General features: G+C 57.9%; 1 protein-coding gene across 3 annotated transcripts; it reads left to right on the top strand.

The window, feature by feature from the left end:
* Positions 1–216: 216 nt before the first annotated feature.
* On the top strand, positions 217–15199 carry TNFAIP8L1 (TNF alpha induced protein 8 like 1). Of its 3 annotated transcripts, XM_034996453.1 has the most exons (3): positions 420–465; positions 929–1036; positions 13575–15199. In XM_034996453.1, exon 3 carries the CDS (start codon positions 13580–13582, stop codon positions 14138–14140), a length of 561 nt encoding a protein of 186 aa, XP_034852344.1. In that variant the 5' UTR covers positions 420–465; positions 929–1036; positions 13575–13579; the 3' UTR covers positions 14141–15199. The 3 variants fall into 3 exon arrangements, with proteins under 3 accessions (XP_034852345.1, XP_034852344.1, XP_034852346.1); XM_034996454.1 differs by lacking the exons at positions 420–465; positions 929–1036 and adding an exon at positions 217–391; XM_034996455.1 differs by lacking the exons at positions 420–465; positions 929–1036 and adding an exon at positions 3377–3518.
* The last annotated feature ends 1937 nt before the right edge of the window (positions 15200–17136 follow it).

Here is a 17136-nt window from a genome sequence, read left to right as displayed (position 1 = left end):
GTCTGCTCTGGCCTCCCCTGGCCCTAGCTAAAACTGGGACCCAGAGCTGGGCTGCAGGGAGGAAACCGAGCAGCAGGGGAGCTGGGAGCCGCTCCTGGGCCCAGTTCCCAGGACTCACAGCTGCATCCTCCTGTGGGGGGGCCCCAGCTGGCCCAGCCAGCTCACCCGCTGGCGGCCAGGAGGCTCCTGCGTGTTCTGTCGCCTCCTTCCCACGGAAATCGAGGCTGGATCTGGGAGTCCCCTGGTGGGGTTTCCAGGGTCCGTCCACCCAGCGACTGCCTCAAACCTCACCTGAGAATTCACCTGAGCCCGGGAAGATTCATCTTCAACCTTGCGTCAGATTCAGCCCATTTGGGGCTACAGGACTCTGCATCTTTTAAGGGACTCTCAGGTGATTCTGATATAAAGGGTTCCTAGGGGCTGTACTTTAAGAAACATGCTTCGGCACCAATTCCTGTCACCCAGGTGGGTAAAGTGAGTCCCCGAGGGAGGAAGGGGCTTGCCCAGGGCCAGAGTTGATCTGTTTTTCTTTTGGGCTCTCTCAATCTCTTTCTCCCTGCCCCCTCCTCACCGGGTCTCAGTTTTTGACTCTGGATCTCCTTCCTCTCCTTTCTTTGGCTCACGCCCCCCCTCCCCCCGCCCCCCAACACCGCATCCGGCCCGTTTCACGATTCCGGAGGAATCTCCCGGAGCCGTTTGGCCCCGCCCCAGACCCCGCCCCCTCCAGATGACTTGCTTTCATTGGCCTCTTCGTACGCCGCCCGCACTGCCATTGGCTAATCCCACGCCTTCGGCCCGCCCCCCCCCCCTCCAGCCCCTCTTGGGTCCTTTCCGCGCGGGCGGGGGCGGGGCGGAGCCGCGTCGGGGGGCGTGGCGATTAGAGGGCGGGGCCGAACTTCCCGCCCCTCCCTCCCCCCGCCCCGTCCAGTCCCGTCTCAGTCCTCCCGCGCGAGTCCCGCGGAAGCCGCAACTGCTCCTCGGAGGCGGCTGTACGGATTCCCGACGGTCGGACCAACGGACAGGCCCCGGAGAGCAGGTGAGGGAGTGATGCCCGGGCGCCTCCGCTTCTCGGCGCACCTCGGGGGCCACCTGGGCGCCCTGTCTCTCTCGCCCCCCGTGCCTGTCCGTATTCCTTCCTGAGTTTCCCTCTGTTTCTCCCTTTCCCTCTGTGTCCCCGTCACTCTCCTGCTGTATGGGTTAGGGGAAGACAGATTGGGTCTGAACTGCCCTCCCAAGCGTGGGGTTGTGCTCTGGGACCAGCGTCCCCCCACCCCCATGGGGACTCGGATGGACTCTGCCCCTTTCACCGAGCAGGGTGCCAGGTGCTAGGGCCGGATTCCCAGATTCCAAAGTCGGGAGGGCATTCCAGGTGGTGGGCAGCCTGGCCAAAGGTGTGGTGATGGGAATGTGTGTGGCTTCTGGCTAGTCCAGGCGGCAGGAAGAGCCATGGCCAGGCCCACCCAGACTGGCCACCTGGGAGCTCGCCAGTGGCCGGAAGCCTTGGCCTCAGTTTTGTCAGCTATGAATTGGGACTGTAGCTGCCTAGGTAATTGGCAGGTGACCTGACCTAGATCTGCGTGCATCACCACCTCCTCTATCCTGGGGGGCTCCCTGAGGAGGGGCAGCCCCGGCTGTAAACAGACCTCCAAGGTTGCTTCCTTAGCATATCTGAGCCCCGCCAGGGGAGTTGAATGCCCTGGGGGGGCCACAGCTGAGTGAGGGCAGTTCAGGCTAGTGGTTGTGGAGTTCAGACCCTGGAATCAGACCGTTAGGCTCCTGTTCTGCCACTCACCATGCTACCCAAAACAAGTGATTGGATTCTGAGCCTCAGTTTCCTGTCTGTAGAATGGGAAGGGACAGAACTCCCTGGGGGAGAGGGCTGCTTCCAGGTTAAATGCAGGAATGTGGGCCTTGCCTGTCTCCTCCTGGCCCTCCCTCTCTCCTCTTCATTCACTCTGCTCCAGCCATACCGGCCCTCCAACACGCCAGACATGGTCCTGCCCCAGGGCCTCTGCATGGGCTGTTCCTTCAGCTGCCATGCCAGGTCCATGGGCAACGACTTTGAAACATAACAAGTTGCCTAGATGGGCTGGGCCAAGGGACTGCCAGGCAAGGGCTGGGCAGCTGGGAGGAGCAGAGAGAGGCCGGCCCAGAGACGCGGTACCTATGGAAACCAGAACAAAGAGTTGTCACCCCAGCCACACAAACACCTGGGCTGTGCTTCTCCCACTTGCAGGCCTGGTGGCCTGGGAAGCTCGTAGTAGGTGAGTGCCCAGACTACAGGGGGGCTGCCAGTGGGGGGCTTGCGCCCCTCCCTGATGAGGGTGGGAGGCCCCTAAGCAAATAGATAAGTCCGACAGGTGCAGTTTGGGAGGCCTATGGTGTCCCCTCCTGCTGTGTGGCCTTGGGCAGGTCAGATGCTCTCTGAACCTGTTTCCCATCTGAGGCCTGGATAGGACAGAGGACTTTCAGTTGCTTGGTGATCTGATGTGGTGGGTTTAAGAGGCTTCAGTGTCCCTGTCTGTCAAATGGGGCCAGGAGAGGGTGCCTGAGGACAAAGCTCCAGTTGTTGTGGCGGAAATGTCCCTGCCCAGAGGCAGATGCTGAATAATGGCTGAGGCTTGTCCTGGTACAGCCCCAGGTGTTAGAGACATGGGGGGGGGGTGTCCACAGCCCCAGGTGTTAGAGACATGGGGGGGGTGTGTCCACAGCCCCAGGTGTTAGAGACATGGGGAGGGGGGTTGTCCACAGCCCCAGGTGTTAGAAACATGGGGAGGTGTCCACAGCCCCAGGTGTTAGAGACCTAGAGGTGGGGTCCAAAGCCCCAGGTGTTAGAGACATGGGGAGGGGAGGTGTCCACAACCCCAGGTGTTAGAGACATGGGGGGGTCCACAACCCCCAATGTTAGAGACCTAGAGGTGGGGGTCCACAGCCCCAGGTGTTAGAGACATAGAGGAGGAGGGGGTCCACAGCCCCAGGTGTTAGAAATGTAGAGGCAGGGGAGGGGGGTCCTGGAGATGGGCAGGCCTGGGCCAGTTACACAGCACGTGCCCCTCCCCTGGGCACCCCTCACCCCCACCCCCCCACCACGACACAACTCCCTGGGCTCCCCCACCTGAGCTTTCCTGGAAGCTCCCCTGGCTGAGTCCTTGGGATCCTCTAAGACTTCGTTCTCCAGGCCTCAACATCCACTTCTGTCCAATGGGGTAGTGGAAGTTGGGGAGCATTTACCTGGGGGAGCCCCCACTCCAGAGGAGCTCGCGCGGCACTACTACGTGACCTTGGGCTCTCTCTATCTCTCTCTGGGCCTCAGTTTCCCTGGCTGGACAGTGGGGCCTTTGGATGAGCTCTCAGACTCCATGCTCCTCTGGTGCTGGGAGGTCATTTATTCACTCAACAGGTTCTGAGGCCCTACTGTGAACCAAGGCCTGGTGCTGGGCACCTCCGACACAGCACTGACCAAGGCCGAGCCGCTGCCCTCCCTCACTTGGTTCACAGATTGGACTTGGGAAACACAGGTGGTCATCCAGAAATTTCATTATGCTTAATTGTAACTGCATGAAGATGATGGAGAGACAGATGGATGTGGAAGTTAGTTTAGATGGGGGACCTGGGAGGGACTCCTGAGGAGGTGACATTTGAGCTGAGGCCTGAATGACAAGAAAAAAACAGCAGTGTGGAGACCTGAGGGGAAGGGCATTCCGGTCAGAGGACACAGCCCATGCAAAGGCCCTGGGGCAGGCGCGGGCCTGGAGTTTCGGAGGACCGGTGAGGAGACCCATGTGACTGGAACAGAGTGAGTGAGGGGAGGAGAGTGAGGGGATGAGGGTGGGGGCAGGTCATACATGGTCCTATGGGCAATGGGAAGAATTTGGGCTTTTACCCCAGAAAGGGGAGCAGTGGAGGGCTGTGGGCAGATTCCTGACTCAGGTGCTTACTGGCGCCCTCTGGTGGCCTCTTTGGGGAGGACGATGAGGAAGTGTGAGAGCCTGAGCCCGGGAGAAGGGCTCAGGGCTCAGGGGACTAGGACTCAGGCAGTGGAGAGGGAAGAGGTGGGCGGAGCTGGGACTCACCTAGGGGCTGCATCCACATTGCTGCCACATGACCCCGAAGCCTCGAACATCTTTTGCTTGGCCTCAGCCTGGCCTGATCTTTTCTGTAGGGGGTGGCCTGTGCTCTCCCAACATTCCTGCTTGGCGCCCAAGCTCTGCTTCAGTGGGAGTCTGACCATAGTTGGCAGGGTCCCAGCTCCCCCTGATGCCCGGCAGGTGGCCAGACCTGGCTCCGGCTCTGGAGAACCCCGTTTGAGAACCACTGAGGCCCCCAAGCCCCTCCGACAAACAGATTCCTCTCTTCCTTTTGCCATATCCAAATTGGGCACCGACTGTGAGGTCCGAGTGGTGGCTGATTAAAAACCTGACGCCGTGGGGGCCCTGCTGTTGGCAGAGGGTCTCGTGGGGGAACAAGGACAGAGGGGGCATTTGCTGCTGTGGATGGAGGCCTGGGGCCCCTGAGGCCACCCTGGGCCACTGCGGCCAGGGCTCAGAGAGGTGGTGAGATGGAGTGGCTGGCCCGGCGCTGCTGTGCTGGTCCATCAATTATTGACACCTTTTGTGTAGGACATGAAGAATTCATGCGGTGGGGACGGGCTGCCCATGGACCCGGGGCCTGCTGTCACCGGCTCAGCCCGGCTCATGAGAGCCCCGGGCTGTCTCATCAGCAATCTTCACGGCTGGGTTGTTAAACACAGCCATTATTAAAAATGACAGACTATGAGCTTACGTATATTTAAAACTAGGGTATAGAATATTATTTGGCCATAAAAAGGAGTGAAGTGTTGACATGTGCTGCCCCGCGGACAGACCCCGAGCCCACGACGCTCAGGGAGGGAACCAGACACAGAAGGCCACACGGGTGTGAGTCCATGTGTGTGACACGCACAGAATAGGCTCTTCCACGGACGGGAAGGGGGCTCGTGGGGGCCAGGGTCTGCAGGAGGGGACTGCTGATGGGGACGGGGTTGCTTTTTGGGGTGATGGAATGTTCCAGAACTAGATAAGGGCACTAGTTGCACAACTCTGTGAATATATAAAAACCACTGAGTTGTACACTTTTTTTTTTTAAAGAATTTATTTATTTGAGACAGAGAGAATGAGAGAGAGAGAGAGAGAGCACATGAGAGGGGGGAGGGTCAGAGGGAGAAGCAGGCTCCCTGCCGAGCAGGGAGCCCGATGCGGGACTCGATCCAGGGACTCCAGGATCATGACCTGAGCCAAAAGCAGTCGCTTAACCAACTGAGCCACCCAGGCGCCCTGAGTTGTACACTTTAAAAGGCCAAATTTTTTGGTGTGTGAATCATATGTTGATAAATCTCATAAAAAACCAAAGGTCATAAATAGTCAAAATTGTGACTTCCTAATTATTCTACTGTATTTGACTAAAATCTATACTCTTGAGGTCATTTTCATCTATTGGATGTGGTTGGTGGAAATGGTGAGCAGCTCTTCCCAGCTCCACCTTCGCTGACATCAAGTTGGAAGCTTGAAATTGGCCGTGGTGGGAGCACGTACACTGTGGAAATTGGCAACTACTACACATCGGGGTTTGATTTATTGTTCTGTTGATTGTCTAGACCAGGGGTTGGCAAACTTTTTCTATGAAGGGCCCGAGGAGAAACATTTTCAGCTCTGTAAGCCATGCACGTCTCTGTCCCGTGTACCCAAGCCTGCCGTTATGGCGCAGAAGTGGTCGTAGATGGTATGCAAGTGAATGGCTGTGGCGGTGTGCCAATAAAACTTTATTTACAAAAACGGGCAGTGGGCCAGGGTTCGCCAACTCCTGGTAGAACTCAAGAAAGTGATGAAGAGAATGCCAGTGATGAGAATTAAACTCAACAGTGTGTCGGGTCCACAGCAGTTTCCTTGTGAAAAGCACAAGAGCGTGGAGGAGGCGTTCTCCCGCCCCCGGACACCTGCCATCGGGCTCGGCACCGACGTCGCTCTCGTTGCTGATGAACACAGTTCTCGTTCTCCTTGTTTCTCGTTAGTCTGGCTTGTTCCCGTAAAGGAGAATGTCAGATGACGTCCGTGCCCAGAACTGCACGTGTTTGTCCACCACGTGTGTGGGCCCGTGACCCATGCTCGTCTGGCGAAACTTACCGGGAGCATTTTGCGGAAAGCGATTTGGCTGTGGGGACTCGACACGGGGTTGCGGTGTGCTCAGCCCCGGTGGGATGGGGGAGGGCCAGGAGGGGTCTCCCCACCCCCACCTCCAGGGCCTCCCAACAAAAAGGGCCTGGGCAGCTTTGCAACATCATTTCCCGCCCGCATTAACCTGTGCCTCGGTTTGCATTCAGTGATCAATTAGTCATTCAACAATCCTCTAGTTAGGATCCACTGCGTGCCCAGGACTGGGTACTGGGTACTGGGGACCCCGCTAGGACTAAGACAGACCCATTGTCCGCCTTCACGGCCTCGAGCCTGGCATAGGAAGCCTAAGTCATGAACCAACACAATGAATTGTCACAAATAAACGGGGTGAGGTGGAGGAGACCAGGGGTGAATGATTTGGGTTGTCAGGGAAAGCCTTTCTGAGCAGGGGGACCATTATGCTGAGAACGCCCCCTGCTCCCGACCCCTGGCAGAGGCACAGTGCATGCAGCGAGGGGATGGGTGAGGCTGGAGCCCACTGAGCGACGGAGAGACTGATGGAGGGGGTTGTGGCTGTAATGGGGGAGAGATTGGCTCAGCTCCTGAGTTTGGGAACTGAAGGGACTGGAAAGAACAGGGTCCGCTGGGAGGGTGCCGTTCACTGATGTGTGCCCTTCACCTCTCAGGGGAGGCTCAGGGACAGTCCTGCCTCCTGTCTTTGCCTCTGCAGGTAAAGGACGTTAGAGCAGCCCAGAGGTTTGAGGTCAGGGTCCGTGGCCAGTTTTCAGGGCGTTTGGGAGCTGGAGTGTCCAAACTGGGATGAGGACAAAGTTCCGAGTCCAAAAGACAAAGTGGGGTTGACAGAGGAAGTGTGGACTGGGCTCCACAGTTCTGGGGAAGAATGTGGGGGGCAGAGCAAGCGTCAACAGAGCCAAGGACTCTGTACCTGGACACCCATTTCACAGATGGGAAAGCTGTCCCCAAGGGCATGGGGCCTGTCTGGGGTCCCTGTGGGGAGATAGCAGGGCTGTGGGAGGACCCGGACAGTGGCCTTCACTCTCCCCACTGCTCTTCTAACACAGGCACAGTCCTGCCCCAGGGCCTTTGCACCAGCTGTTTCCTCTGCCTGGCTCACCTTTCCCCCAGACCTTGTCTTTCCAGTCCCAGCTTCGGCAGCTCCACTTCAGAGAGGCCTTCCTGACCATCCTGGCCAAGGTCACCTGCTGTCCCTGGCTGTCACTCCCCCCTCCTCCTTGGCTCTTATCTCTCCCTGAAATTATCCTGTTTGTTTTTGTGTTCACTGATTTCTGGTGTCTCCTCCTTCCAGCAAGGAAGATGCCTCTTAGGGGACTATTTTGGAAATTTGGAGGGCTTTCTTTTTGCTTGTGATGATAACAGGATGTTCTGGCATTGGGGGGCAGGGAGCAGGGACACTAGGCATCCAGCCACGTGCCTTGAGTAGCCCCCTGGCACCCACAACTTCCTAACATCCTGCCAGAAACAAACCGTTGAGTGGGGTTTTGCATGGTTTTAATACCCAGTGACTGTTCCCAAAATGCAACTCCTGTGTAAATTGAGGGAGAGGTGGAGCTCTTTTAGACAGGAATCTGTAGCTACAGGTTCACTGCCCTATGCCCCATATGCAGATCTCTAGGAGATGCACTCTATCCTCCAGTGCGGTAGGCTTATGCTGCTAAGGCGGGAAATTCTTTTTGATCAACCATGTATGATTAGGCACCTACTATGTGCCTGGCACCTACTATGTGCCTGGCAAGGTGGAAGTTATTTACAAATCTCAGCTTGTGTGATCCTTTTATTTCTGTTTGTACTACAGCATGGGCCAAATCCTGACTTTTTTTTTTTTTAAGATTTTATTTATTTGAGAGAGAGAGAATGAGAGAGAGCAAGCACATGAGAGGGGGGAGGGTCAGAGGGAGAAGCAGACACCCCGCCAAGCAGGGAGCCCGATGTGGGACTCGATCCCGGGACTCCAGGTTCATGACCTGAGCCGAAGGCAGTCGCTTAACCAACTGAGCCACCCAGGCGCCCAAATCCTGACTTTTTAAATGTTAAATTTATTTAACATTTTAAATATGAGGCATAAAAAAATGAGGCATAAAACATATAGTAAAGGGCAGAGAGGTATAAAATATATACACTTAATATATATAGTAAGTGTTCAGCTTGATAAGATATAACCCGATTACCATAAAATTCACTGCTTTAAAGTGTTCAACTTCCAGGGGCGCCTGGGTGGCTCAGTTGGTTAAGCGACTGCCTTCGGCTCCGGTCATGATCCTGGAGTCCCAGGATCGAGTCCCGCATCGGGCTCCCTGCTCGGCGGGGAGTCTGCTTCTCCCTCTGACCCTCCCGCCCGTCATGTGCTCTCTGCTCTCTCTCCCTCATTCTCTCAAATAAATAAATAAAATCTTTAAAAAAAATAATGAAGTGTTCAACTTCCAGAACATTCCCTCTCCCCAAAAAGAAACCCCATCCCCATCAATAGTCATGCCCCGCCCCACACAGTCCGCCTCCGGCCCCCCGCTCCCACGACCCCCCTTTCCTCTCCGTGGATGAGTCTGTTCTGGCCGTGTCACCCATGTGCACTCACACCCTGTGTGGCTTTCTCTGTCTGGTTCCCTCCCTGAGCGTCTTTCCTGCTGCTTGTTGGCCATTTATGTTTCTTCTTTGGAGAAAGATTAGAATTTTTTTTTATCGAGATTATAAATTCACATACCATAAAATTCATCCTTGGAAAGTGTACAATTTGCTGGGTTTTAGCATAATCACAGTTGTACGACCATCTAGCTCGATGGCTTTTTACATTTGTATAGACCCAAATTGAGACACAAAACAAGGGATGTTCCAGATCCCTTCCCCGATCAGTCTGCCTCAGACTACCACCTTTATACCATCTATTTATTTATTTATGTTTTTAAAGATTTAATTTTTTTAAAGATTTTATTTATTTTTGAGAGACAGAGAGGGCACGCATGTGTTGGGGGGAGGGGCAGAGCTAGAGGGAGAAGCAGACTCCCCACTGAGCAGGGAGCCCGATGTGGGGCTCGATCCCAGGACCCCAGGATCATGACCTGAGCAGAAGGCAGACGCCTAACCTACTGAGCCATCCAGGAGCCCCTAAAGGTTTTAAAGTAATCTCTACACCCAACATGGGGCTTAAACTCACAACCCCGGTATCAAGCGTCACACACTCTAACTACTGAGCCAGCCAGGCACCCCCTATTTTGTTTTTAAACTGGTGGGTGCAGGTAGACAGTGGTGTCTGCAGATTGCATTTCAGGGAAATGGGGGGACCCAAATTATTTTGTAATAAGGTGGCCTGGGTCTAGAAGGCTGGAATTCCCCCAGAAGGCAGGGACAGGATCTCTTTGGGTCATTCCAGTATCCCCCGTGCTTGGGACACACGTGGTGCTCCATAAATGCTCATTAGCGACTGAATGAGTGTTCTAGCCAAGCCCTTGATCCTTTAGCAGGCTTTTTTAGCTTTGATGATAATGGGACACTCGGGCACTCGGTGGGCAGGGACTAGGGACGCTGACCATCTGGCCCCTGAGCCCCTGGGCAGTTCCTGGGAAGGCCCTGCCCCAGAAAGGCTGATGTGGCACAGCCTGGTCACCTCCTGGCTTGCCCGCCCTCAGACCTGGGTGAGTGTGTAGGAAGGAAGGAAGGCCGGGGTTTATTTTCGTCTGTGGCCTGCTCCCCTGGGATGGCAGTCATCTCCTTGTCCGCCTGCTTGGACGGGGGGTTTCTGGCAGAACAATGGGTCGGGGAGGAGGGGGTCATGCAGCTGGGCTGGCCCAGGTGTTAGCAGGTCTGGGGGCTGGGAGTTAGGAGGGGTTAGGAGTGTGGAGGCCCAGAGGGAGGCTGCAGCTGCCTTTTCCTTCTGGGCTTAGGAGGGAGGTCCTGCTGGGGGCCCAGCTCCCCTCCGGAACCAACACACTCAACCAGCACTTGCAGATTGGAAGGCCAAGGCCCAGAGAGGGACAGAGCCCCCCCGCCACCTCGCCCCTGGAAGTCACACAGCAACCAAGATAGGCAGCAAGACCTGGGCTCCAGGGCCCTTGGGGTCCAGGCGCCTGGGGCTCCTCCCTGGACTCAGGGAAATTCCTTTCCTTCTCTGAGCCTGTTTGTCCATCTGTAAGCTGGGGAGACTGAACGCAAGGCCTTGGGGGTTCCTTCTCGTTCCTGATGTTTGTGGACATCCTTTCCCTCATGCCTTCAATAAACACTTATGGGGCGCCTGCTGTGTACCAGGCCCTGGGCTGACCACCGGAGGCACCGTGTGAACAAGGGAGCCCCAGCCCCTGCCTGCACTGTCAGGCCAGGGAGACGAACAATGAGATCAAGGCGTGCAAGGCCAGAATGGAGCGTGCCCGGGGGCGCCATGGGAGCCAAGGGGCACCTGGCCCAGCCTGGGACACCCAGGAAGGCTTCCAGGAGGAGGTGACCGTGATGCTGAGACTTGGATGAGCAGTTTACAGGATGAGTAATAGGGAGAGGAGGAGTCCTGGTACAGGGAATGGAATAGAACGTTCTAGAGAAACTGGTGGGGAGGCATCTGGGAGGCGCAGGTACTCCCTTCAGCAGCCCGAAGCTGCTGCTGCCCTTTCCCCAGAGAATCTCACAGACAAGTAGGGCTATGCCTTCAGGGACCTGAATGGCGTGGAGCTTGAACAGCAGAATTCCAGGCAGCGGCATCCAGCCCCTGGCCCAGGGAAAGCTCACAGCCTGGGGGGCACTGGGGTCGGCCACAAGCTTCTGCCCTAGGACAGACTTAGTTCCATCTTCCCCATTTTACAGATGGGGAAACTGAGGCACAGGGCAGTTATGTTGCTTGACTAAGCGGTCAGATCCGGGAGCAGGTCCTAAGTCCTGGGGCTGGATTTGTCACTGAAACAGCTCCTGGCCCTTGAAAGCTCGAGGTGATTTGCAGGCACCAACTGGGGAAGGTGGAGAGAGTTAGGCCTGCTGAGGCGGTCAATTGCTGTTGCTGTGTGGCCTAGGGGAAGTGGCTCAGCCTCTCTGGGCCTGTGTAATTTCTTCAGCAAATTGGAAACCAGCCTACTACCTGGCGGAAATGATGAAATGGGTGCACACTGCCGGCTCAGGGCCCGCCATGTGGTGCCAAGTCAGCAGCACCCCTGCTCTGGCCCAGGCCCACGTAGCCCCAAAGGCTGGTGACGGTGTGGGGGGCAGGGAAGGCAGTCCTGCAATCCCCGTGCCCACCCTGACCTCTGAGGGCAGGCAAGGGGGCAGCCCAGGGGGTGGGACTTCTCTCAGGGTGTGAGCTCACACAAAGATGGGCTTTGTGGGGGTTCTGGGGGCTGAGCGGTCACCCACATGGCATTCCTGGTCTGGCCGGCCTGGGACCAGGATGGGGGTGGATTCTACTAGAGCCTGGGCCAGTGGGTGAGGGCTGGGGGTGGGTCTCAGGCTGGCCTCATTCATTTTTGTGGAGTCTCCGAAGACACAGCGGGTAAGGAAGCGGGCCCCTTGACTGCCCCGTGGGCTGGGGTGAGGCCGACCAGCTGGGGAGTGAAGGCTGTGGGGGTGGGCAGTGTTGGGGGGTGCCTGGGGCACTGCGTGGCCCAGAGGAGGTGCCTCATCATCAGTTTGCTGGTTCGGGGATGGCTTCCTAGAAGAGGTAGTATCCAGGGGCGCCTGGGTGGCTCAGTCGTTACGCGTCTGCCTTCAACTCAGGTCATGATCCCAGGGTCCTGGGATCGAGCCCCACATTGGGCTCCCTGCTCAGCAGGGAGCCTGCTTCTCCCTCTCCCACTCCCCCTGCTTGTGTTCCCTCTCTCGCTATCTCTCTGTCAAATAAATAAATAAAATCTTTAAAAAAAAAAAAAAAAAAAAAGAAGAGGTAGTATCCAAGCTGAGCTGAGGGATGAAACTTCGAGAAGAGGCAGGGACTCAGGGGCCAGGGCTCTGGGGGGATGAACAGGAGTTCACCAGGGAGGATGCGGGCACCCGAATGCGGTGGGGGGCCGGGTCCTGGGAGCTGTGGGAGCTGCCAGCCGGTCCTCAGAAGGCAAGGGTCATGCCCAGATATGCAGGTTGGGGAGAACTCTGGCCCCGCGGGAAGGAGGTGGTTGGAGGGATGGCTTCAGAGCTCGGGGCACCTGGCAGTTGGCCGTGGAGACAGGTGTGAGGAACAGACAGAGTCTGCTGTCGGAGGCCTGCTCACTGTGCCCCGAGAGCTCGCCTGCCGCTCCGCTTGGCCACTGTCCCGGCCCTTTCCCGGGCGGGAGCTGTCACACGTCAGTGTTTCCAGATCAGAGGCGTCGCTGGAGCAATGTGTTTCTAGAAACCTCACACGTGCCCCCCCCCCCCGGCCGGGGCCCCACAGCCCAGGCTACTGCCCACCTGGCTCACTTCTCGCCCCAGGGCGCCGGGACAGTGAGGCCAGGGAATTGGTAATAACTGGGCTCCTCCACCCTACACAGCCCAGGGCCTGGGGCCTGGGACCCCCATCCTACTGAACTGCAGGATGGGGGTGGGGAATGACAAGCTGGACTTAGTGGGGATGGAATCTGCCTGTGGTAACTCACCTTGAGCCCCTCCTCAGCCCACAGCGAGGATATGGTGGGTCTGGGGGACTGGAGAACATCCTGCCCAGATTTCACCATTATGCATTCCCTCTTTTGACTTTACCCTTCCTTCCCTCCGTTCCTTTCTTTTTTAAAAAATTTAAAAGATGTTATTTGAGAGAGAATGAGAGAGAGTGAGCACAAGCAGGGTGAAGGGCACAGGGAGAAGCAGACCCCTGCCGAGCAGGGAGCCCGATGTGGGACTCGATCTCAGGACCCTGGGATCACGACCCAAGCCGAAGGCAGACGCCTAACCAACTGAGGCAGACGCCTAACCAACTGAACCACCCAGGCGCCCCTCTTTCTTTTTTTAGAAATGAACTCCCTTAGATCCCTTAGGGTCCCTTTGGTCCCCATCTTTTCAGTGTGACTGATTTTTTTTCACAAGCCTTCCTACGTAGGTGTCCTGCCCTTTGTGTCTGTGCCCTGGCTCCTCAGAGCGTCCCTCCTCTAGGCCGCGGAGTGCGAAGATCTGTCGGCCTGGGACTTGGCCCTCTGCCCACCTCGTCGCCTGTCCCTCCCTCCAGGCCTGCCCACACCCCTGCCTCTCTGGGGTGCCCACGCGATGGCATCTTATAGTTTCTGAGGGTAGCACGGGCCATGTGTCCTGGACACGCCTCCACCCCGCACCCAGTAGGTGCTTCCCGGCAAGTTTGTGGAACAGCAGGCTCCTGTTGGTGAGGCTCCCCTGGGGCTAGGCCACTGGCACGCACCCATTTCACGGATTGGGACGACGTGGCAGCAAACACAAGGGGCCCAGCGGGCCCCGGGGCTGTGGGGACTGACGCCTGTGTGCCTTTCTACCCGGCAGGGCCGATGGACGCCTTCAGCACCAAGAGCCTGGCCCTGCAGGCCCAGAAGAAGCTCCTGAGCAAGATGGCGTCCAAGGCCACCGTGGCCGTGTTCATCGACGACACGAGCAGCGAGGTGCTGGACGAGCTGTACCGCGCCACCAAAGAGTTCACACGCAGCCGCAAGGAGGCCCAGAAGGTGCTCAAGAACCTGGTCAAGGTGGCCGTGAAGCTGGGCGTCCTGCTCCGCGGCGGCCAGCTGGACGGCGAGGAGCTGGCCCTGCTGCAGCGCTTCCGCCAGAGGGCGCGCCGCCTGGCCATGACCGCGGTCAGCTTCCACCAGGTGGACTTCACCTTCGACCGGCGCGTGCTGGCCGCCGCCCTGCATGAGTGCCGGGACCTGCTGCACCAGGCCGTGGGCACGCACCTGACCGCCAAATCCCACGGCCGCATCAACCACGTCTTCGGCCACTTGGCCGACTGCGACTTCCTGGCGGCGCTCTACGGCCCCGCCGAGCCCTACCGCTCGCACCTGCGCCACATCTGCGAGGGCCTCACCAGGATGCTGGACGACGACAGCATATGACCTCTGGGCCTGGGTTTGCTGCGGGGGCGGGGGCGGGGGCGGGGGCGGCTCCAGAACCTCTTTTCTCCCGTCCAATTCTGGCCAAATCCCCAGGACAGGTGCCCGTCCCCTCGGAGAGGATGCTAATCCGTGCGAAGCAGCGGTTTTAAGGACTCTTGTCGCCTCTCCCTCCGCCCCATCTCCAGAGGACAAGAGCTCAGCCGGCCGGCCCGTGGCCTCCCCAAGCACCGAGACTGCTCTCTGCCCAGGCCGGCCTGGCCTGACCGCACCACCCCTCCAGCCACCGGATGCCTCTGGAAGCTGGAGCTCGCCACTTAATGATGTGAACGATGTTGCCTGTTCCTTGCGACAGGGTCGTGGTGAACCGGAAGAAAGGGAGTGTTACAGGGTGAGCTGCATGTCCCCAAATTCTTTGAAGTCCTAGCCCCCAGGACCTCTGAATGTGACCTTCTTGGGAAGGAGGGTCGTTGCAGATGTAATTAGTTAAGATGAGGTCAGGCTGGAGTAGGGCTGGGCCCCTGGTCCTTGTAGGAAGCGGACATTCGGACATGTGTGAAGATGGGGGCAGACACTGGAACAGCCCAGCTGACATCCTGATCGCAGGCTTTTGGCCTCCAGAACTAAGAGGGAACACATTTCTGTTGCTGCCTCCGCCCAGCCGGGGGCACTCAGTTCCGGCAGCCCCAGGGCAGGTGCGCCGGGGCGCCGAGGAGAGCGCCGGGGTGGCTGCTCTAGGTAGATGTCTCGATGGGGCTGGAACCGCAGCCGACTCCCACGTGGGAGGGGTCAGAGGGTGTCCCCGACCCGGGGCTCCAGGGTAAAGCCAGCTGAGAGGCATGCCCATTTGAAGATGATCATCTCACGTGTTCGGTAGACCAACAACTGTTTTGACGAGACCACGGAAAACAACGCTCAACAAATTCTGGCTTTGGCGACACCCAGAGGATGCAGGGACTCTCAGCTCAGGGCGCAGATGGACAGGTGGGGCGTGGGAGTGTAGTTGCGGCGCTCGTTTGTCAGAAGGGGCATGCGTAACGCTGCGGCAGGTGGGCCGAGGCAGGTGGGCCGAGGCAGGGCTGGGAAGGCTGTTCGGGGCACCTGCGGGGCGGGGGAGGGGGGACAAGGTCTCACGACTACTTGTGCAGGACCAAGTCTGTGGGGCAAAGCGTTCAAACCGGAGGCCTGCGGGCCTTTGTAGGCGAGAAGACGGGTGTGGTCGGCCCCATCCACCGAGACACCTGGCGTTAGTCGAGGAAACTGCACATTCCCACCTAGACGTGGAGTCTGCCTCGGAAACTTGCCTGAGCCTGCGCTGGCCGCCGCTGTCACTTGCCGACGTTGCCCGTCCGGCCCGCCGCAGTCCCCACCACGCCCTTTCGCCTCCCCCTGGCCTGCTGCACTGGCTGACAGGGCACTGTTGCCCCAGATGCAGGACGGCCTTCCTCTGGTTGGGTTTCCGCTTCCCTGAGAAAGCCAAGGTTCTCCTGCCCGAGAGCCAGCCCCTCTGCCCACCTCTGCCCCACCCCGCTAAGGCAAACCTGCCCTCCCATCTTCCGTCAGGAGACAGATCTTCACATTCAAGAACAATCTGCATTCTGAGCACCTGCGAAGCCCCAGAGGAAAGAAAGCCTTTGTCCTCGGCTTTGCACACTGAATTCATCAATGTGCATAAGGCTTTGTACTGGTGCCCTGCTGGGCTGTCCAGCCTGTCTTGACTCTTCATAATTTGAGATTTAATTAGAAAAACCAAAGAGCACCACAGAACTATTTCAATAAAAGCACACATCTTCCATTTACATCATGTGGGACTAGCGATTAAATTGCTGGTGCTGACAGTTTTCTCTTGCCTTCCCAGGGCTCCTGCCTTTCAAACTGAGCTTGCGTGTAATATCACACGCCCACGGGCCGGTCCTCGCTGACAGGTTCAAGTTCCGCTCCCCCAGGCGCCGGGAGGATGGACGTGCAGGCCTGCGGAGCTCGGCCTGTGTGCACCCAAACAAGGGTTCGGCTCAGCTCCTCATCATGACCAAAGACCCCAGGGCCAGGGTGGGTTCCTTTTCGAGTTTACCCAAAATATCTAGAAAGACGCCTGCAAATGGCTGGTGGGGACAAGGGCGACTAGTTTGCATCCGGATGTCCTGCCCTGTCCCAGGACACAGCAGGCACTGGCTCTGCATCCTTGACGACCCCACAAGATTTGGAAGTTGTGATTCCAGGCTGGTCGTGGACGCATCCGTCCCTCCTGCTGGGGTCAGGCCCACGTGACCCGCGGTGGCCCCGGGTGCCAGGTCACTCCTGCATTTCCAGCTGCCTTGTTTCTGCAGGGGACCCTGGGCGGTCATCCGTCTCTGGGCTGCTGTGGCGACCCACTTGGTTTTTCCGTCCACCGAACCCAAAGCTGGAGCACCAAAGGCTCCCGGCCTTCCCTGGGGTCCCCGTGCTCACCAGAGCTCAAAGCGTATCTGTTCTTGAGTAGGGTGAACCCCCTGTGGATGCATGTGCCCTTGAGAACTCTCACGAGCAGTGTGGAATGTGTGTGCTGGACAGCGAGGGATGGTGGGGTCCTTCCCCGCGAGTATCTCCGGGGCCACGGGGGGCCCTGCAACTGCTGTGTGCTCTGAGAACAGCTGTTCTTCACGCTCCCACGCTGGTCTATACACACCGTGGGTGTGGACAGGGGGAGAGTCCCACTCCACTTCCTACAGGTGTGTGATCTGCGGCTGGAACCCACCTGCTTCTTCTCTGGCAAGTGGGGTCACTACCGTGCCCATGTCCTCAGGGTGACACAAGGGAGGCCAGGCGAGTGAAAGGGGAGGAGTCCTCCATCAATCCCACACGGTGATTCTGATAAGCAAGGATTCTGATGCACAGCCCAGTTTCTTTTCCCCTCCTTTGCTCACGAGAGAGCCCGGTCGGAGGGCAGGCTGAAGGGCAAGCTGGGGTCAGACTCCCAGGTCCCACTGCTGGGAGACCAAGACCTTCTGAGTGGCTGGGGC

The sequence above is a fragment of the Mirounga leonina genome, unplaced genomic scaffold (assembly GCF_011800145.1).
Source record: "Mirounga leonina isolate KUSES-001 unplaced genomic scaffold, KU_Mleo_1.0 Mir_94, whole genome shotgun sequence".
NCBI classification, from domain to species: domain Eukaryota; kingdom Metazoa; phylum Chordata; class Mammalia; order Carnivora; family Phocidae; genus Mirounga; species Mirounga leonina.
The sequence above is the reverse complement of the archived record's forward strand: the minus strand, read 5'-3'. Positions and strand labels throughout refer to the sequence as shown.

Bases quoted from the DNA above. Each gene is read 5' to 3' on its own strand.
- TNFAIP8L1 (XM_034996454.1), top strand. From the start codon at position 13,580: ATGGACGCCTTCAGCACCAAGAGCCTGGCCCTGCAGGCCCAGAAGAAG.